General features: G+C 42.5%; 2 protein-coding genes across 3 annotated transcripts in view; one reads left to right on the top strand and one right to left on the bottom strand.

Annotated features, from left to right (window-relative positions):
- Nucleotides 1-6,979, bottom strand: part of LOC119737845 — a 52,973-nt gene extending 45,994 nt beyond the window's left edge. Inside the window, exon 1 of the mRNA XM_038212470.1 lies at nt 6,686-6,979. Coding sequence (XP_038068398.1) covers nt 6,686-6,941 — 256 coding nt within the window. The 5' untranslated portion in view covers nt 6,942-6,979. The remainder of the gene's footprint in view (nt 1-6,685) is intronic.
- Nucleotides 6,980-11,329: 4,350 nt separating this feature from the next.
- Nucleotides 11,330-21,492, top strand: LOC119738255 (UDP-glucuronosyltransferase 2A1-like). 2 transcript variants are annotated; one of them, XM_038213058.1, is made up of 6 exons: nt 11,330-11,487; nt 12,406-12,567; nt 15,893-16,662; nt 18,075-18,297; nt 19,580-19,805; nt 20,494-21,492. In XM_038213058.1, exons 2-6 carry the CDS (start codon nt 12,432-12,434, stop codon nt 20,747-20,749), a joined length of 1,611 nt encoding a protein of 536 aa, XP_038068986.1. In that variant the 5' UTR covers nt 11,330-11,487; nt 12,406-12,431; the 3' UTR covers nt 20,750-21,492. The 2 variants fall into 2 exon arrangements, with proteins under 2 accessions (XP_038068986.1, XP_038068988.1); XM_038213060.1 differs by lacking the exon at nt 11,330-11,487 and adding an exon at nt 11,507-11,616.
- The last annotated feature ends 1,410 nt before the right edge of the window (nt 21,493-22,902 follow it).

Here is a 22,902-nt window from a genome sequence, read left to right as displayed (position 1 = left end):
CATCCAGATTAAAATTAAAATATTGTGACGATTTTTAATGTTGGTTCTGCAGCGCTAAATATGCCCCCTCCTACGGCATCGGAGCCAGTACGCGTATACTGCACATACCGTGCAATAGGCCTATTTGGACAAAAAAAAACCTAGGTGGGTAAAACGCGGAACTCTCATTTTAAAAGGTCTTCCCGGGTGAATTTCGGAAAGAAAAAAATCACAGGAGTTGATGAGAATATAATACATTTATCCAGATTAAAATTAGAACATTGTGACAATTTTTAATGTTGGTTCTGCAGCGCTAAAGATGCCCCCTCCTACGGCATCGGAGCCAGTACGCGTATACTGCATATACCGTGCAATAGGCCTGTTTGGACACAAAAAACCTAGGTGGGTAAAACGCGGAACTCTCATTTTAAAAGGTCTTCCCGGGTGAATTTCCGAAAGAAAAAAATCACAGGAGTTGTTGAGAATATAATACATTCATCCAGATGAAAATTAAAAGATTGTGACGATTTTTAATGTTGGTTCTGCAGCGCTAAAGATGCCCCCTCCTACGGCATCGGAGCCAGTACGCGTATACTGCACATAACGTGCATAGGCCTACTTGGACAAAAAAAACCTAGGTGGGTAAAACGCGGAACTCTCATTTTAAAAGGTCTTCCCGGGTGAATTTCGGACAGAAAAAAATCAGAGGAGTTGTTGAGAATATAATACATTTATCCAGATTAAAATTAAAAGATTGTGACGATTTTTAATGTTGGTTCTGCAGCGCTAAAGATGCCCCCTCCTACGGCATCGGAGCCAGTACGTGTACACTGCACATAACGTGCATAGGCCTACTTGGACAAAAAAACCTAGGTGGGTAAAACGCGGAACTCTCATTTTAAAAGGTCTTCCCGGGTGAATTTCGGAAAGAAAAAAATCAGAGGAGTTGTTGAGAATATAATACATTTATCCAGATTAAAATTAAAAGATTGTGACGATTTTTAATGTTGGTTCTGCAGCGCTAAAGATGCCCCCTCCTACGGCATCGGAGCCAGTATCGCGTATACTGCATATACCGTGCATAGACCTATTTGCACAAAAAAACCTAGGTGGGTAAAACGCGGAACTCTCATTTTAAAAGATCTTTCCGGGTGAATTTCGGAAAGAAAAAAATCAGAGGAGTTGTTGAGAATATAATACATTTGTGCAGATTAAAATTAAAACATTGTGACGATTTTTAATGTTGGTTCTGCAGCGATAAAGATGCCCCCTCCTACGGCACCGGAGCCAGTACGTGTACACTGCACATAACGTGCATAGGCCTACTTGGACAAAAAAACCTAGGTGGGTAAAACGCGGAACTCTCATTTTAAAAGGTCTTCCCGGGTGAATTTCGGAAAGAAAAAAACCACAGGAGTTGTTGAGAATATAATACACTTATCCAGATTAAAATTAAAATATTGTGACGATTTTTAATGTTGGTTCTGCAGCGCTAAAGATGCCCCCTCCTACGGCATCGGAGCCAGTACGCGTATACTGCACATACCGTGCAACAGGCCTATTTGGACAAAAAAAACCTAGGTGGGTAAAACGCGGAACTCTCATTTTAAAAGGTCTTCCCGGGTGAATTTCCGAAAGAAAAAAATCACAGGAGTTGTTGAGAATATAATACATTTATCCAGATTAAAATTAGAACATTGTGACGATTTTTAATGTTGGTTCTGCAGCGATAAATATGCCCCCTCCTACGGCATCGGAGCCAGTACGCGTATACTGCATATACCGTGCAATAGGCCTGTTTGGACACAAAAAACCTAGGTGGGTAAAACGCGGAACTCTCATTTTAAAAGGTCTTCCCGGGTGAATTTCCGAAAGAAAAAAATCAGAGGAGTTGTTGAGAATATAATACATTCATCCAGATTAAAATTAAAATATTGTGACGATTTTTAATGTTGGTTCTGCAGCGCTAAATATGCCCCCTCCTACGGCATCGGAGCCAGTACGCGTATACTGCACATACCGTGCAATAGGCCTATTTGGACAAAAAAAACCTAGGTGGGTAAAACGCGGAACTCTCATTTTAAAAGGTCTTCCCGGGTGAATTTCGGAAAGAAAAAAATCACAGGAGTTGATGAGAATATAATACATTTATCCAGATTAAAATTAGAACATTGTGACAATTTTTAATGTTGGTTCTGCAGCGATAAATATGCCCCCTCCTACGGCATCGGAGCCAGTACGCGTATACTGCATATACCGTGCAATAGGCCTGTTTGGACACAAAAAACCTAGGTGGGTAAAACGCGGAACTCTCATTTTAAAAGGTCTTCCCGGGTGAATTTCCGAAAGAAAAAAATCACAGGAGTTGTTGAGAATATAATACATTCATCCAGATTAAAATTAAAAGATTGTGACGATTTTTAATGTTGGTTCTGCAGCGCTAAAGATGCCCCCTCCTACTGTATCGGAGCCAGTACGCGTATACTGCACATACCGTGCAATAGGCCTATTTGGACAAAAAAAACCTAGGTGGGTAAAACGCGGAACTCTCATTTTAAAAGGTCTTCCCGGGTGAATTTCGGAAAGAAAAAAATCAGAGGAGTTGTTGAGAATATAATACATTTATCCAGATTAAAATTAAAAGATTGTGACGATTTTTAATGTTGGTTCTGCTGCGCTAAAGATGCCCCCTCCTACGGCATCGGAGCCACTATCGCGTATACTGCATATACCGTGCATAGACCAATTTGCAAAAAAAACCTAGGTGGGTAAAACGCGGAACTCTCATTTTAAAAGATCTTCCCGGGTGAATTTCGGAAAGAAAAAAATCAGAGGAGTTTTTGAGAATATAATACATTTATCCAGATTAAAATTAAAAGATTGTGACGATTTTTAATGTTGGTTCTGCAGCGCTAAAGATGCCCCCTCCTACGGCATCGGAGCCAGTACGTGTACACTGCACATAACGTGCATAGGCCTACTTGGACAAAAAAACCTAGGTGGGTAAAACGCGGAACTCTCATTTTAAAAGATCTTCCCGGGTGAATTTCGGAAAGAAAAAAATCAGAGGAGTTGTTGAGAATATAATACATTTATCCAGATTAAAATTAAAAGATTGTGACGATTTTTAATGTTGGTTCTGCAGCGCTAAAGATGCCCCCTCCTACGGCACCGGAGCCAGTACGTGTACACTGCACATAACGTGCATAGGCCTACTTGGACAAAAAAACCTAGGTGGGTAAAACGCGGAACTCTCATTTTAAAAGGTCTTCCCGGGTGAATTTCGGAAAGAAAAAAACCACAGGAGTTGTTGGGAATATAATACACTTACCCAGATTAAAATTAAAATATTGTGACGATTTTTAATGTTGGTTCTGCAGCGCTAAAGATGCCCCCTCCTACGGCATCGGAGCCAGTACGTGTACACTGCACATAACGTGCATAGGCCTACTTGGACAAAAAAACCTAGGTGGGTAAAACGCGGAACTCTCATTTTCAAAGGTCTTCCCGGGTGAATTTCGGAAAGAAAAAAATCACAGGAGTTGTTGAGAATATAATACATTTATCCAGATTAAAATTAAAAGATTGTGACGATTTTTAATGTTGGTTCTGCAGCGATAAACATGCCCCCTTCTACGGCATCGGAGCCAGTACGTGTACACTGCACATAACGTGCATAGGCCTACTTGGACAAAAAAACCTAGGTGGGTAAAACGCGGAACTCTCATTTTAAAAGGTCTTCCCGGGTGAATTTCTGAAAGAACAAATTCAGAGGAGTTGTTGAGAATATAATACATTTATTCACATTAAAATTAAAACATTGTGACGATTTTTAATGTTGGTTCTGCAGCGCTAAAGATGCCCCCTCCTACGGCATCGGAGCCAGTATCGCGTATACTGCATATACCGTGCAATTGGGCCTATTTGCACAAAAATCCTAGGTGGGTAAAACGCGGAACTCTCATTTTAAAAGGTCTTCCCGGGTGAATTTCTGAAAGAAAAAAATCACAGGAGTTGTTGAGAATATAATACATTTATCCATATTAAAATTAAAACATTGTGACGATTTTTAATGTTGGTTCTGCAGCGCTAAAGATACCCCCTCCTACGGCATCGGAGCCAGTACGCGTATACTGCACATACCGTGCATAGGCCTATTTGCACAAAAAACCTAGGTGGGTAAAACGCGGAACTCTCATTTTAAAAGATCTTCCCGGGTGAATTTCGGAAAGAAAAAAATCAGGGGAGTTGTTGAGAATATAATACATTTATCCAGATTAAAATTAAAAGATTGTGACGATTTTTAATGTTGGTTCTGCAGCGCTAAAGATGCCCCCTCCTACGGCATCGGAGCCAGTACGCGTATACTGCACATACCGTGCATAGGCCTATTTGCACAAAAAACCTAGGTGGGTAAAACGCGGAACTCTCATTTTAAAAGGTCTTCCCGGGTGAATTTCGGAAAGAAAAAATTCAGAGGAGTTGTTGAGAATATAATACATTTATCCAGATTAAATTTAAAAGATTGTGACGATTTGTAATGTTGGTTCTGCAGCGCTAAAGATGCCCCCTCCTACGGCATCGGAGCCAGTACGCGTATACTGCACATACCGTGCATAGGCCTATTTGCACAAAAAACCGAGGTGGGTAAAACGCGGAACTCTCATTTTAAAAGGTCTTCCCGGGTGAATTTCGGAAAGAAAAAAATCACAGGAGTTGTTGAGAATATAATACATTTATCCAGATTAAAATTAAAAGATTGTGACGATTTTTAATGTTGGTTCTGCAGCGCTAAAGATACCCCCTCCTACGGCATCGGAGCCAGTACGCGTATACTGCACATACCGTGCATAGGCCTATTTGCACAAAAAACCTAGGTGGGTAAAACGCGGAACTCTCATTTTAAAAGATCTTCCCGGGTGAATTTCGGAAAGAAAAAAATCAGGGGAGTTGTTGAGAATATAATACATTTATCCAGATTAAAATTAAAAGATTGTGACGATTTTTAATGTTGGTTCTGCAGCGCTAAAGATGCCCCCTCCTACGGCATCGGAGCCAGTACGCGTATACTGCACATACCGTGCATAGGCCTATTTGCACAAAAAACCTAGGTGGGTAAAACGCGGAACTCTCATTTTAAAAGGTCTTCCCGGGTGAATTTCGGAAAGAAAAAATTCAGAGGAGTTGTTGAGAATATAATACATTTATCCAGATTAAATTTAAAAGATTGTGACGATTTGTAATGTTGGTTCTGCAGCGCTAAAGATGCCCCCTCCTACGGCATCGGAGCCAGTACGCGTATACTGCACATACCGTGCATAGGCCTATTTGCACAAAAAACCGAGGTGGGTAAAACGCGGAACTCTCATTTTAAAAGGTCTTCCCGGGTGAATTTCGGAAAGAAAAAAATCACAGGAGTTGTTGAGAATATAATACATTTATCCAGATTAAAATTAAAAGATTGTGACGATTTTTAATGTTGGTTCTGCAGCGCTAAAGATGCCCCCTCCTACGGCATCGGAGCACGTACGCGTATACTGCATATACCGTGCAATTGGGCCTATTTGCACAAAAATCCTAGGTGGGTAAAACGCGGAACTCTCAATTTAAAAGGTCTTCCCGGGTGAATTTCCGAAAGAAAAAAAATCAGAGGAGTTGTTGAGAATATAATACACTTATCCAGATTAAAATTAAAACATTGTGATGATTTTTAATTTTGATTCTGCCTGTGTCAAACGCGAAACTCTTGGAGGCCCGCACCCATTGATCGCGTTGCCTGGGTAAAACATGGAACTATTAAATACAGAGGGCCTTCCCATGAACATGTGGAGGATATAAGACACTTGTCGACATTGCAAATAAAACATTACGATCATTCCATAATGTTACTTCGGCAGAATTCGTTCTGCAGCGGTACATTATCCCCCTATCAACTGTTTAAAACACGTGCTTCACAGAGCACTGAGTCAAAGCTGCACCCTTGGTTTGTAAACGGCATGTATCCCTGTACAGCATGTGTTCTGCACTGTTCTGCAAATACTGCACACAATTATTATACGACGGCACAAACAGGTGGGAAATCTTTTATTTTCAATTCATTTAAGGACAGATTATGGCGATTTTGGGACTTTTTAATGAGATTTGGCCCTTGCTGTACTTTGAAAGCCAGTATTTCATCTTAATTTAGTGTTTTATTAACAATTTTGCAGAGTTCCGCAGAGTTCTGCACGTTCTGCGAGTTCCGCAAAATACCAACTGCCTAAAATTATTGGACCTTTCAAACTATTTGGTGACATTCTCAATAAACAGGTAGGGCCTATGTCATAGATAGAGGGCAGGGTTTTGATTTTTTGAGGGAAATTTGGGGGAAAATGACGATGACAGTGCAGCGACAACACGCGACCCGAAAATAAAGATGGCAATCACCGTGCGATGTACCGTTATGACCGTGAGCACGCATGGCACGCTGAATCGCAAGGCACAAACCGCACAGAAAAATCGTGATTTCTACCCCAAGAATCTGTTCAAAATTGCAAAACAGGTGTCATTAGAATTGAGAAATGTCTGCTTTTGATTGTAAAGGTGATTTTTGAGCAATAAAAAACATTTTTGACTCTAATTTGATCAAAACTGTGAAACAAAACAGGGGCCCTACACTTCACAATCGCCAGGATTACCGTTAGTCGTTACCCTTAACTTTGCCAACCTTCAAATTCATCGCAGATCCTGTCATGCCTGTCGTCATTTCCGCTCGCCGATACGGAAATCTCAGACTCTCCTTTCCCTTTCTTCATGTTCTTCGTCGACAGCTCTCCCGAAACGGCTGCACCCTTTCCTGTCTTCGACTGCTCCTTCACATCCTTCTCTCCAAAGGATGGTGTTTTCTTCTTCAAGAAAGCGTCAAAGGAAAATGGGTTGGATTCAGACTCTGTACTGTCGGTGTCATCAGTGGAGGCTGCCATCTTGTTTACATGCACTTGGCTGTGCGCGGCTAAGGTCAAAGGGTATTCAATGTAAAATTTGCATGTTGCGCACTCTGGGTGCGTTCGAGTAGCGTACCCGGATTGATTCGGGTGAAGGCAGACGGGCTAAAACTACGCGAACGCTCAAGGCGTAGCCACCGTCGTAGCATTAAAGCGCCCGTTTCGGAGTGGGTCTTAGTTTGAGATGAACTGCTAATTTCAGTCAATCACAAAACTCCAAAAAGTTGGGCTGAAAATTTAGCCTCATAAAGTCTCATCTCAATGAACTCAATAAACCTTTACCTTGGCTTTAGACTTCAAATAAAGTTGATTATTTGGTCCACTTGAGATTTACGCTGTCCGTCCGGCGCCATATTTGCCGGTTTCTTGGAATGAGTAACACACGCTTACGAGGCTCTGCTCCACAAACAGGGTCTGTGGCGCAGAGCCTCGTGATGAGCCCCGAAAATAAATTAAACAACACGGGGCTGACACGGGGCTAACCCGAGTCGATCCGGCTGAGCTACTCGAACGCACCCTTACGCTTTTTCGCCCCTTGAGCTTATGAGGCAGATGGTTCCCCGTATACCCCGCTTTTTACGTTTGTTCGCCACTTTCAAGGGGGGCGGGGGGGGGGGCAATGAATTTGCCGACAGAGCTAATCAGGCCTGGATTTGCTTCCCCGATCACTCGGCTTCCGTAAAATAAAAAAGCGGGGGGGGGGGGGGGGGGGGGGCTCTAGCGACGTCCGTGCTATATTGCAATGGCAAACTGAAATTATACGACTCGTGACTGAAATCCGCAGACAAAAAAAAAAACCAGCCCAACGAAACATTAAACCAATCAACATTATTGTCCTTATGTCCCTATAAGTAGAAAGACACAAATGTTAACTTTCAATATCATAATGATCTGGTATATATACGAGCATGTATGGTTCGATGTTTCGGACACATTTCGGTTTACGCTTCCAATATTGTTTATGTAAAACAAGTTTGCAAACAAACTTCAGTTGCAAACAAACTTCAGTTCAAGTGCCGTTTATTCATAGGCGTGGCCGGGGGGGTGGTGGTAAGGGGGGGGGGGGGGGTGGTGGTAAGGGGGGGGGTATCCCCCCCCAATTTTGGAAAGGCTGCCCTTTTCCGTTCAAATGCCCTTTCTCACCAGCGCTACCCCCCCCCCCCACCCACCCATATTTTGTAAAGAGTTCCTTTTTTTAACATGTGCCCTTTTTTTCTGAACAAGTGCCCTTTTTAAAAAGAAGTCGTGCCCTTTTTTGTCCCATCGGCCGTTTTGGGTGCCTTTTTTTAAATTTCGCGTGTGTATCGCCCTGAAAGCACCATATTGTCCATTAGTGTGCACAATCGTCCGTTTTGAACAGCGCCCCATCAAAAGATGGTTCCCCCCCCCCCCCACACACACACACACACACACTATTTGATTTTACGGAGGGCAAGTGTCCGGAGAAAAAAAAGTGTCTACATCTCAGCACGGATGTCCAAGTGCCCTTTTCACGATTTTTTACCCCCCCCCCCCCAATAAAAATGACCGTGCTGGCTACGCCACTGTTATAACGGGTGTTTCACCCCCACCCCCGTGGAACCGGTGGGGGCGGGGGGGGGGGGGGTGGCCATTGCTTCCCCAACCCACTTTTCCCACCGGGGGGGCATGGTCCCCCACTCTTGGTATAGGTCCCACAATAGCGTACACTTGGAAAAGGGCGCCCCTATTGCAATGTTGTAGTACTCGTACTCGAGTACTACTCGAGTACCTTTTTGGAGTACTCGTACTCGAATGTCAAAGTACTCGTACTCGAAAAGACGGTACTCGTACTCGGGCAGCAAGTACTCGTACTCGACATGTCGAAATTGTACTCGATCATCAAAGTACTCGTACTCGAATAGCAGTACTCGGGGGGGAAATGGTAACTATGGCCTTATTTTATCGATACTTTCAGTTTGAAATGGTTGATTGGCTTGTGGAGAAATCAAAGATTCCTGATTTTCCTATGTGCACGTCCGGACAAACACAGTTAACAGCTAGCCGTGAGTGGGTCTGCATATCGGTCTGACTGGGCCTGGGCCAATTACGCACAATGAACCATTTGCCGTATGGTCGTATTCGGAAATACAAGTACTCGTACTTGTGCTCGTACTGGAAGTACAGTACTCGTACTCGTACTCGTACTCGTACTCGGAAGTAAAAGTACTCGTACTCGGAGACCTGTTCTTGTACTCGAAGGTACAAGTACTCGTACTCGTACTCGGCAACCTAAGTATTCGGCAGTACTCGGTACTCGGAAAAAAGTACTCGACTACAAGGGCCTATTGATAATTGTGGTTTACCCCCAGCCCCCCCCCCCTCCCTTTTTTGGTGGTAATTCCTTTGGTTGATAGAAGGTCCTTTAACGAGCTGGGGTTTCCCTCCCCTTTTGCTTTTCGCGTTCTCCACGGTCGGCCATCGCGGCCAGAAAATGTACAGACATTTCACTTGGTAGGCCTAATTTGTTTTTGACAAATCACAAGCTTTTCTTTTTCACAATTTCAAACGTAAGCTCCGATTGGCTGATGCATAGCTGGTTGCATAACATAATACTATACATGGTTGATATAATTATGCATGGGAGTCGTAAAAATTATGCATGGTTGATATCTTGCAGAGTGACTTTCTTCGTGGAGCTCGCTCGCGTCAAAATTTTTATGGTGCGGGTATAATATTCAACGCCAACCAATCGGTTTTGAGTTTTTGACTTTATTTCAAGATGACGTCATTTCGATCAGAAATCTGGGCTACTGTCCATTGGTCAATTTGGGCTGACATGCTTTTGTAATAGGGGTTACGGCCGGTGTAGCATGAATTTAGGTTTTATGAAATGCGGACTCATTGGTGGTATTGCGCAAGCTCATGCATAGATAATTAGGGGTCCGGTCACGTGAGAGGGTTTAACCAATAAAAGGGAAATTTTCGAGTCCGATTTTCATACGGGTCCGATTTTCTTATGATACCGGCAGAGATTCTGAATGGTCAGAATCTGGAAGTCAATACGCCATTTTGTTTTGCATATTAATAAATCACTGGATACAAACGGATATTCCACAGACTATAGGATACGTACGTGTGCTGATGATATGATCGGGGGAAACAAGTTCACCATTTTGAGTGGTTATTTGACCTTGTTAGTTTAAATCTGGGTGTCCCGCGTGTGCTTCAACAAATTCGATTTTGATAGAAATAACTTTTCTATTTGTATGAATTGTTTTATTCCAACCCAATTTTACCCCCCTTTTGGGGCGTCTTCAAACCTCTGCAATAAAACGCTTTTTTGTTTTAGACACAATAAGCAGATCCGCTTTTCGACTGGCTCCCGGTACGTACATTATCGATGCCGATTGTGCGGCGGGAACCAGCCTAGTACCCCGCGAGAACGGATTCTGGCAGCCAATAATTGGAAATTGTAATGTAATAATTCGATATACTAAACATGGGCTGACTTTTTTTCGGTTGATGTCTCATTCAAAAGTGAATGACTTTTGTACTGCTAGAAAAATAGCAATTTGGAAAAGGATTTTTTTCTTTCGGGATGAAACTCGAAAAAGCGCGGGGAATGCATCTTTAAAAAGGCAATACTCAACATTCGCAATCATAAAAAAAAAACGGAAAAAACTACCAAATTATTAGAAATGCCTAACTGGACAATGTTGGTGAATGACAGTCTAAAACATCCTGTAAAATCGTGGCACCCGTTGTGCTGGCATTTTCAACAAAGGTGGAAGTTTTGTATCAAAATGGTCAGCCGACCATCGTTGAAAAAACTGGCTTTTCCCCCCAAATTTACCACATTTAGTTGGTCCACATTTTGTTTGCAATCGGTAACTTATCTGTGACCGGGTATTAAGCCAGCTACACTGGTTCCCTGACTTTACAATAATTACCAGACGTCTATAAATGGCTCCATCTATAAACGGGTCAGGGAACCAGACTACAAGAACAAGATTTTTGTTCTTGGTTTTTCAGCATCAACGAACACAAAACCTGAAACATGTCGTAGTGTATTATTGGCTATTAATTAAAATTACAGCAAAAGCAAATGTTGTATAAATTCCCTCATATGATGGGAAATGCAAATTGTCCACAGTGTTAATGGTGATGCATAATACACCTTTTCCCCGAGCCTTATAATATCCCATATGACCGGCACATATCAATTTCTAATGGTTCTAGCCCAGGTGGACTCCCTTTCCTCCCTACGTTACGGAATACAATGAAGACTTCGTCCAACCTGGGCTATAACGGTTCTTATTTATTACCGTCAGACTACCCGCACGTCCTAATCCCTATGAAAAAATTCTTTGTACGGTATTTTTTGAAAACACAGCAAATGTGCGGGTATAAATCCGGGATATGTGAAATTTAATGGTCCGTGCTTTGACTTCCGTGTATCGTAACTACTAGGAAGAGGTCCCGGTCACGGCAAGGCAAATTTAGTGGCCTTAAACAACCTTACATTTGTAGCGAACATAAAGACCAAGTCAATGTACAACAGCGGGTAAGTTCCATTAAATTCTCTGTTGTCTCTCGAATTCTGTGATCATATAAATAGTTTACTCAAATTGTGTAATGACATGTATACTATGTTATATTATTAGACATCTCTACGAAGGAGAATTCAAAGATGGTCAGTCCTTGCTCTTCAAAAACAAAAACAAATTCCTTTCTATTTTGCCGTTTGCAACGCTCTACAATGCTTTAAATTTCGGTTATACCTTTGCGCACAAACAGACCAAAATAAATGCAAACAAAATATAACGAAATGCCAGACGCAGAATATGTAACCAACATTAATAATATAGGTATGGTTTGAAAGATATGCCTTTCCACTTTGAAATGGGACATCAAACGTCCAAATCGGATACTTTGTGACAGGGCTATGACTAATTTTTGAAGAGAGGTCAAATGACCATGGGACAAAGTTTTCAATTTTAGGCACTGGGACAAAGGCAGCCTATAATTGCCTCTGTGTGGATAATTGCCTTTTAAAAAAAATGTTTTAGCGAGTTAACACCATTCCAAACACTTTCTTGCTATCACCTCATGCTAAAAATGTTCAGCATGTAAACATGTTTGCAAACTGATAGCAAGAAAGTGTTTAGAACTGTGTTAACTAGCTAAACACAGAGACAATTAGCCTACCTTTGTCCCAATGCCTAAAATTGAAAATTTGGTCCCATGGTCAATTTGACCTCTCTTGGAAAATTACTCATAACGCTGTCAAAAGTTATCAGATTTCTTTGATTTCTCAAAATACACACCAGCCACTAAGCTAAAGTTTCCACGGGTTGTAGTTGTTAAACACCCTGCTTAAGATTTTGAGCAATGTGTTGCTTCAAACGGGCAAAAATGCACAAAGCAACAACTGACATCTTACGAACTTAGAAATATTCCCACTTTACTTTCACTGTGGCAGCTGTATGTGATACGTGACAACTGACAATGCATCGTTCATCAGCGGCAGCCTGGCTGCTGGTCTTAGTGATCTGCTCACGGCAGTCAACGACAGAAAGCAAGAACATCTTGATCGTAGATTCAATTGTCGGAGGAAGCCACTTCCAGCTACTTAGTCTTTTAGGTGAGTCTGTTTCATGGGCGTCGCCAGGGAGGGGGGCAAAACACTTATATAGCCGAAGCAAAGGGAGAAATCACCGGCTGTGGAAAAATCAACGACCATGTTGTTATAATAATATACATTAAATTAATAGTAATATGATACGCCCCTCGCTTCTTTTTTCATTTTCATTTTCGTTTTTGTTTCTCCTTTGTTGGTGTGCTTTTCGGGGGGGGGGGGGAGTCTGTTACTCGGTCATTTCTAAAAATCACTCCAATTTTACGTAAAATCAAACAACTTTTTGAGAGAGAAATACTATAATTGAAACTCGATGAAACTGGATCTGTCACTGAATGGATTTCACTCTAAAACACATTGCCCACACAGTTTCAGTCGAAAGGGTGAATCTTCACCCGAAATAAGAGAGTAGGACACAACAGCAGGGTTTGGCAGTAGATTTGTTCCTCAGCTTTTGGGAGTATAGGCTACTAGTGAATGGAACAATCCTGATATTTTTGTGCAGGTTTACGACTTTGGAAAGTCGAAGGGAGATTGACACAATCTGACATTATATAGGGACGCGTTATACAGGGTGAGTCTGAATGATCTGGACCCAAATTAAAGAAAATGTTAAAAATATGTAGAAATTATCTAAACAAGTGCAAATGAGATTTGTTATAGGCAGGTATTCTGGACATATTTGGTGAAAGATTCATGTATACCAATCAGTACCATTTTGAAGAAAAGCGCTAGCAAAGAACACAAAAAGTTTCACAGCGACTTCATTGCAAACTATATTTTCACGGCTCCCCTCCCCCCTTTGGGGGGGGGGGGGTAGGGGTTTGCAGCGGACAGGGTGATCATTTTGCTAATCGCCTGGTCATAAAGGTATCGGGTGTATAGAGGATACCTTTAGAGGATACCTGAGGACTGGACAAGCACCCGCCTACCCGCCCCCGCTACCAGGCCTACCCGCCCCCGTTTCAACCCAACTGGGCCCCAGGACATAATTTCTTGTCCCTTACAACAACTTATCTGTGACAGACAGCACCCAGGCCTGAACCCTCCCAATATAAACCCACGACTGGGAACTAGGCCTTCTAAGTCCTGTCCCACTGGACAAACTGTCACCCTTGGAGAAGCACCCAGGCTCGAATTCAAGAAAAAGTGGTGAAATCAAGAAAAAGTGAAGGACTCCCGCGCAAAGACCCCAAATGCGCGCGCTACGCGCACTATTCTCCACTGTGATTGGATGCTCACAAGCGCATCCCACTAATTGACTGTTATTGGCATAACCATACTCCCTCCTCCCGGAGCCAAAGTGCGTTTTCCGGAGACAAGCACCGGAAAACTGTATTGTAGCAGAGAGAAGATGATATTTGCTTTAAAATTGCAGGTAGGTCTAACCAGCAAAAATCCCAGCTACCGAATTGATTGTCAATAGAGCCTGAACGTACGCCATTTTGTCTTTGAGCTTCCAGACCCCTCCGCGACCCTTCTATGGGCATTTTACACGGGGTTGCTCTTTTTCTTGCTGTAATTTTTGACAAAATGATTTCCAACCGTAATCACCCCAAGAAACATTCACGTTTGAAGTTTATCTTGATGAGGAAATCAGTTGGAGATGGGTAAAAACGAATTATACTTACGACCTAACACATCCGGAATTTCGTGCCTAAAGGTCTCCTTGTTCGATCACGTTTGTTTTCACATCGCGTACTTGCATGAGAACGAAAAATGATAAGGACGCGAAGCTTTACCTACCTATACGTACGATGGATTAAAGATTTAGTCGGGCTTGCTTGAATACAGTTCTTATCAACTGTCATTTTATATTTGTTTGTAAATGAGAATTAGTCCTTCAAGTTTATTTTAAAAATGTGTTTGCCAAAAGACATTTTAGTCTCCCATTTAAGTTTCAATTTTTACCTAATGACCGCCACAAAATTATTTCATAAATTTGCATCTTTGTACGTGTGCTCCGAGTTCCATAAGTCCACATGTATTTTAGATTTTCGGAAGTGAGAGGTCAATTTTGGCACAATATTTCTCTTTCACGTCATGCGATTTTTCAGTTTCCATAAATTGAGATGCTAGTAACAATTTTACAAAGGCCTTTTCCGAGGGAGATTTTCTTAAGAAATCAATGCACCAAAAATAATTTTAAAAACTCCGACTTTTACAAGCTAATTTTCCTATTCGAAGGGGCAGGAAGCGCACCACCAGGGGTCAACTTTCAGGCTTGTACATACGTCCTCTGGACCGAATAGACTTCAATACGCGTTGCAGGTCTACAAAAGCATTTATATAAGCTTTTGTTAGCTTTTTTTGTGTTATCCTAGCTTGACAATACGTCGGATATACATTGTATTTCTGTGATCGTAGCCTGTTTTAATTTAATTGGTGATTTTGAGTTGATTGCATTGATATCCGTGTCAAACAAATACAAACAAACAAACAGAGGTACCTTAGGCCAAAAAAAAAAGTCTCTGGTTTCTGGTATGGAGCTTGTCCAAAAAGTGGTGCGGCGACGCGGCTTTTTTTTGTTGTTACCTGACTTTTTTGCTTCAAATGTCGGCTGATGACTGCAAATGGTGCCCGACTAATTTTAGTGCAAATATATGGGAGTCCAGAGAGGCCACATAAAGCTTATTCTCGATCATAACCCCATCTAAAAACACGTTAAAATTGTGCAGCAGCAGGATTCCAGTCAAACCAGTGAGTTTGGCGGTTTTGAGACATCATCTTTCATTGAAAAAAAAACCTTTTTCATTTTGCCGACGCGCATGGCTACGGCGACGCGCGCGCATACCAGAAACCGGAGACTTTTTTTTTTTTGCCTTAAAGCATGTTTTTTTTCTCGGTATTTTAACAACAAATAATGTACAAAATGTTTACTCATGCAGATCTCAGCGACACAAAGCCTTGCCCTCATATCATAGATTACCAGCCAACCAACACTGTCCTGCCAAATTTTAGGAAAATCGACCGTCGCACATGAAAATATTGATGGGGTGCCCCCACCCCATCCTCCGTGCCCGAGAGACCCCAAAAATAGCCCAGTCCTGAAAGGGTTAATTAATTGAGGATATCTGGACTTAACAGTGTGTCCTAAATTTAAGCAACTTTTTTTCCCATAAGGAAGGACTAAATGTGGTAGGCATGTTACGGGAGGCCTCCAACAACTTGAGAGGATTAAAATGCATCCCTGAGTTAAACTTGAAGGTGCGAACTTAATGAAAGTAGAGATCCGTACCATTGGACAGGGCGGTATGTATACCGAAACGCGAACAGTCCATACTTAAAAAAAATATGCAATTCTTTTCTCAATAAAAATTTTTTTTTTTAGGTAATGAACTCGTTAAGCGGGGCCACAATGTAACGTTTCGGATTGCTGAGTGTGTGTGGCACATAAGGGACAGGGCCAATCTGGATGCAGCTATCAACTGTCAACCGTTCCGCTGCAATGCTCCTGAGGAACTTGTGGCAAAAATGTTGGACTTCTTCTCCCGAAAGACTCTTTCAGGGGAGATGTCTTCCATCGTCTGGTTTGCCAAGCTGTGGCTGGGACTCCTGGACGATCCAGAGGCGAAGGAGTTGATGAACACTATGCAGGATTTTAACGAGGTCTTACTCGGAGATGGGGATTTCCACGCCTCGCTGATAGCAGCGAATTACGACCTCGCGATATGCGACCTGATGCTGCCGGCGTGTTCCGTCATAGCGCACGATGTTCTCGATATCCCGTACGTGAACGTTGCCAATGGCGGGCCTCTGGGCACGCGATACAGCCGTTGGATTGACACGCCTTCCCCTCTCAGTTATGTCCCGGAGTACCTCACGCACTACACCGATTCCATGACGTTTCCGCAGCGCATCAAGAACTCCCTGGCGCACGCCTTCTCTGTTTTCATCTACGATTTCAGCAGCACCTCCGGGCTAGAAGCTGTCAGAGAGAAGTTGGGACTTCGGAGAGGGACGTCGATGATGGAGATTTGGAGAAAATCTTCCCTCTTTATCTTCAACTGGGACTTCGTTTTGGAGTATCCTCGCCCCACGCAGCCCAACGTGATCATGGCAGGTGGGGTGTCCGTGCGACCCCCGCAACCGTTATCTCCGGTAAGTCTCAAAATCAGAAAATTCCAGAGGAAAATGCCTAGATGTGGCATTTATGAACAAACAATCTTGCTTTGCCCCCCCCCCCCCCAATAAGGGGGCTAATGGTTCACCTAATGTGCGATGTCGAAAGTCCAATCGAATGCGCACTCCCAGTGTAATGTATGCTTTTAGGCGCCCATTTTTGGAAATCTTGAGGTGGCCACAAGAACGGTCGAAAAATATCGCGCATTCGACGCTTGTGGTGGACGATTGCGCGATGACCACTGCTCCTCGATGGTCCGAATCGGATGTGGGTGCCACTGTTCCCCTCTAGAAAAAAAGATCTTGGCGACGCCGATGATACGTAGGCCAAACTCTCATATCCAGCGGGGGCAGAGGGGGGGGGGGGGGCACTTTGCCTCCCCTGGCGTATTTTTTTTACAATTTTTTTGTAAGCAATGATTGAAATAAATGTTTATAGAGTTCTTCTGATATCAATCCAGCCAAAGAAAACCCGCTCAACAACCATTACAACGTGCCGTTATAATGTCCATATAAAAATATGTAGTATGCATAATAATGGTCAGTTTTGAAGACCGCCCCCCCCCCCGCGTTTTGATTTTACGGAGGGCAAGTGTCCGGAGAAAACAACATGTCTACATTTCGGCGCCGATGTGCGGTGCCCCCCCCCCCCCGATGCCGATGTGCGATTGCCCAAAAAGTGGTGCGGCGACGCGGCTTTTTTTTTTTTACCTTATTTTTTTCCTTCAAATGTCGGCTGATGACTGCAAATGGTGCCCGACTAAACTAAGTGCAAATATATGGGAGTCCAGAGAGGCCACATAAAGCTTATTCTCGACCATAACCCAATCTAAAAACACGTTAAAATTGTGCAGCAGCAGGATTCCAGTCAAACCAGTGAGTTTGGCGGTTTTGAGACATCATCTTTCATCGAAAAAAAACCTTTTTCATTTTGTCGACGCGCATGGCTACGTCGACGCGCGCGCATACCAGAAACCGGAGACTTTTCTTTTTGGCCTAACATCCTGCTAATCATTATATCGGGGATGTACATGTAATGACCTCTCTCTCTCTGTGTTTACACGCGTGCTTTTTATGGTTGTGAACGAGGCCAGGGGAGTTGGATTCCAGACCTATACCTGATTGAAAGCGAGACGTATCTGAACAGGGACGGATCCAGGAATTTTTACGGGGGGGGGGGGGGGGGAGTCCCGTCAGATTTTTTTATGTCCGATTGTTGCGTACAGGCGGACATAATAATGCAGCTTATACTGATACACTTTTTGTTATTTGTTGGTGTGTGTCGGAGCGGGGGGAGGGGGATGGATCCACGCCTGCTGAGGTCTGTATTAACTCAACTGCTACACAATTCTTTCATTCACTTTCACCTATAATTTCTTTTTTTGGTCAAGGATTTCGAAGAGTTTGTCCAAGGTTCTGGCGACCGCGGTGTCTTGGTCTTTTCCGTCAGCACGCTGACGAATATCATGGATGACGCCATGGCTGACATGATCGCCGCGGCCCTGGCCAGGCTGCCGCTCCGCGTCGTCTGGAAGTTCGTCGGGGACCGGCGACCGGCCACGCTGGGCAACAACACGCTGCTGGCCAGCTGGCTGCCACAGGGAGATCTGTTAGGTATGGCCCGTGGGCAATTACTTTTTTCCTGCAACCAAGCAAAGTCAGTGACCATAATACGCATGCGTCAGTTGGTAACGAAATGGTTCTTACGTCCCTCCATGAAAGTAAATCCTCCAGAGCCATGAATCAGAAAATGTTAAAATATAAATAAAAAATATCAGTAGGACTGGATTAAACACAATAATTAAGAAAGAAAAATCACTCCTTTTTTTGGGGGGGGGGGGGGACGAAAACATAATCTTGTATATTGATAGGCATCAGCTTACCCTAGCACGCCACAATGGTGCTCCGATCTTCATTGCAAATCGAATCCGTTTTAAGTTATTTCATATCACGTGATATATATTTATTTAATCCCGTGATATTTCACGCATGCGTATCATGTAAGGTGGATTACTCTACTGTACCGTCGCGAACTCTTATCTTTTCCGCCCTTGAAGAACAGAATGTACTTGTGAGAGGGAGAGATGGAGGTTGAAAATATCGAGTCCAGAGGCACGACCTCCAGTGGCGTAATAAAGGTCCGCTACATGGCACTTGAGGATCCTTTTATTTTGTGAAGGGGGAACTTAATAATGGCAATCGATGTACTTTTTTCATCTCCAAATTCTGAGCATTAAGCACAAATGGGAGATGAAGGTATAGAGCCCCCCCCCTAATTCCCCGCTGGAGGGGGTTTCCCTGTGCCCCTTCTAGTGACCTGTTATTGGCTGTACATGTAATTGCACAATTTATTACAAGAAGAAATAGGAAATTTGAACCAGGGTGAAGCTGGAAGGATATATCTCTAAATAAAAACGAAACAGTTCAGCCAAACAACCTGAAACGAAATTTTTAAATGGGTAACGAAATTTCTACATATGTGGATAACATTTTATATGAAGCCAAAAACTTACTCTCGGCATTGTTACACCGCATCTCAATTCTCAATTGTCATGCATTGGGCTGGGTTTCAATGAAATATTTCAAACAGAAAGAACTACCTTTTGAGATTTTAAAAAAATCTGTCAAATCACCATTGTTTTAATCATCACTGTCATTTGAAGGCATGTGGCACAAAACACGATTTACACATTACAATCGTCATCATTACTGTACTAATAAGATTGAATTTTGCGTCGAGGTGATATAAATCAAATTAGGTTTTGCCCTTCACCGACGTTTAAACACTGTATACTCAGTATGTTACCTCCCGAGTGAAAGTTGGAAACTTATGACTGTAACTATGTTAATATAAATTGTTATTTGTTTCAAAGTATCTTCTTCTTTTTTGTTGCAGGGCATAATAAAACCAAGCTGTTTATATTCCACGGCGGAATCAACGGTGCGTATGAATCGATATACCACGGGGTACCAGTGGTCGGGATACCACTCTTTGCTGACCAGATCGACAATCTTCTGCGGCTGCGCAGCCTCGGTATGGCAGAGTACGTGGAGGGCGGAATACGTGAGGTTACCAGCGACACACTGTACCAGCTTATCATGAAAGTGGCCTCTAATCCGAGGTAATATTTTAAACTTATGCATGCAACTCGAAATCTGTTTCCATATTGAAGACCAACATTATTGATAGACCAGTAGAGGACACAATCATATTAATACTGCAATACAAAATATTAACATCGCCCTAACAACTCAACAAGGGAAAACAACATAATCTGCATTTTCATGATTCCAATAAGGAAAACTCTATTTCATGGCCAACGGTTGGTATATTGCATTTGACAATTGTACAATTGTTTCACGATTTAAAGGCAATATGATCATTTGCATTTATCCCAAATATAATGTACCGAATTATTATCAAAAGCGTACTTGGATTAGGCCTACAATACTAAGCACCCCTTGAAATTATTCCATCTTGCTTGCTGTCATTTAGAAGAAATAAAGAAATAAAGGTGATTTCCAACGATACGTCAATTGACAGATATTTGGAAATAAAGAGTGCTATCGACGAAATCGTGTTTCGTGATCATATAGTGCATGGTTTTTTTTTTTTACTGTTTTCTCGAAAAGTGTAACATCCACTGAGCTGAAACTTCGACAGGTTAGGTTTTGAACATTTTTCGTTGGATTATGAATGGTGTTATTATTGGAAACGAACAAATTGCATGGAAAGCTAATTAACTTGTGTGCCTTTAAACGCTGTACTGTGACAATACAAATGGTGTTTTGATTGATGTTTGAACGCAGCTATAAACAACACGCGGTGGAGGCATCGGGGAAGTTCAAGGCACAGCCGCAACAACCTCTGAAACAAGCCGTTTTCTGGATCGACCACGTCTTGCATTACGGCGCGGATCACCTGAGGTCAAAGGTCGGCGAACTGTCCTGGATACAGTACCACATGTTGGACGTAGCGGGCGTCCTAGCGGCATTCTCTATACTGTTGATTTGGAGCTTGCGTTACTGTTTCTCCGCATTGTGCTGCCGTGCCAAAGTTGCATGATATAGCCACAGTTTTCACTCGCGTACTTTTTAAATTTGCAACTTTTCAAACTGCATGGCATATTTCAAAAACCGTCGTCAATGTTGGACGATTTACAGTCTTTTGTAGCAAATGGGGTATCAACATGTAGCTAACAACATTTCCCAAAGGTCCATATAAATAACGTTATCATAAGACGAAATTATGACCCCTCCAATGAGTGTGGACTTTTTTTTGCTGTGTTTATTACACATCAAACTATTTGCACTTGTAAATTTTACATTACACCTACATTTACATTATTATTATCAAGCATTTGCAATTTATGTAAAAATGGTTCATATAAATATCAAAGTAAACCTGGTCCACTTCTCACGTGTCTCATGTTTATTTTAGTTTGACATGAGTTGTTAGATTATTGCTTGCCGAATCTTAGCATTGGCAGAACGCGCAGTCGCACTCACCGTATACAGCTAGGCCTACCTATAGCTCTTCAAAAGCATTGACACCATACCCTTGCTTGCCATACAGGGAGAAAGTCCTGCGATTAGGTCAAGTATAAATTTCATGTTATTTTCCTAATCCAATAAAATGCTTGCCTAAGCATATCTAGTGTTATAGTCAAATTGGGTACTTTACAGTCATGTCCTTTTTAACAGTTGTGCAGAAGCAGAGACGATGCAGTCCGATGCTCAATCCTGACTGACATCTACAGCAAATAAATCGTTGCAATGAATACTGTTGCAATTAATACTGCAGCTTCATTCATCAGAGTGTCAAGGTGTCCATTCTTAAGAAAATAGACACCACTTCCAAACGGTAGCTTGACTTCCATCAACAAAAATTGTTTTCTTTTGGTGCTCAGAAATGTCACCGAGTTTACTCCTCGCCCTAAGTAACGGCTAACACAGCAACTCTCTCGGGCATCGACAGAATATTGTGGTTGAAAAGCAAATTATTTTGGTAGCTCATAAGCTGCATGATCTGTATGCACCCGATCGATCGTCCTCGGGTAATTACAAACTCTATCCATGATGCTCGGAGATAAGCAATCAACACAGTTCTTAAATTGGGTTGCGGCTGTACCTATCTTTAGACGACAGAGGGCGACCTTTCTTCAAGACGGTATTATATTGTGAAGGTTTAGAAACATCTGGACCGAAGAGGGCGTCTTAACGGTATCTTTCCTTCGGGATCCGCACCTGGGCACTACTCACCAATTTTATTTCGTCCTTGTATGTCTCAATAAAAAAATAAAATAAAACAAAGCTGTCTCAATTTAAATTAAGCATATAGAGGAAATGGCCTGACGCACGCTAATCACGAAATGGAAAAAATGCTGATCTGCCGGATGCTCTCATTAAACTGAAGGAATCGGCGATGTTATTTGCATGAGGAGACTACCTCATCCCCGGCCGGCCAGACCGTATACACCCAACACGCAAGGGTTTACGCATACGCCGCGGAACTTACGGGCAAGATTTGTGAACATGAACGGGCAGGAGTTTGTGAAACAGGCGTTATAGCCCGCTAGATTGTGATAGCGCCCTCACGCGTCTAGTTTCCCCGTGCGGACTGCTGGATTAATGCAGATGACATAATTTCTGGGTGTTACCAAAACAACCCCTCAGTATTTTCCACGGAATGAAAGGAAGTAATTATTAAGGCCCTGGAAGAATTACTGAAAAGGCTTCCTGAGCAATTTTTTTTTATCGTGAATGCTCCGCCACCAATCTCATATTTTCCTCCCGTCTTTTCCTCCTGCAAGATGATAATTTGTTTAAAAGGTGTTCTCAGTTACTGAGACACAAATAGAACATTGAGGTTTATACTAATGGATCATCACCTCCGATCTTTGTAGTTGATTTTCCCCTTAACTTGCAATCTTAGTTCTAGTAGTGATGAACAGTTCAATGCAAAGTTGCAGTCTTGGTACACTGTGCATGAATCAATTCGGGCGATTCACAATGCAGTGCGCCACCAAGAGTTTGCCACAGAGAGTTAATTTTTCCCAGTGCATTGTGGGAGATGGTCGACAATTTCGCAGTGCGGGACATTTGAAATTGTTAGTTTTTTCCGGTCAGTAGTTTCCGAAAAAGCGTAAGATTCGAGTATCTGTTTGCCCTTTTCTCTTCTGTTTATAAAAAATCATGTATTTTGTAAGGCGGCAGAAC

The sequence above is a fragment of the Patiria miniata genome, unplaced genomic scaffold, assembly GCF_015706575.1.
Source record: "Patiria miniata isolate m_02_andy unplaced genomic scaffold, ASM1570657v1 HiC_scaffold_3, whole genome shotgun sequence".
NCBI lineage: Eukaryota > Metazoa > Echinodermata > Asteroidea > Valvatida > Asterinidae > Patiria > Patiria miniata.
The sequence above is the reverse complement of the archived record's forward strand: the minus strand, read 5'-3'. Positions and strand labels throughout refer to the sequence as shown.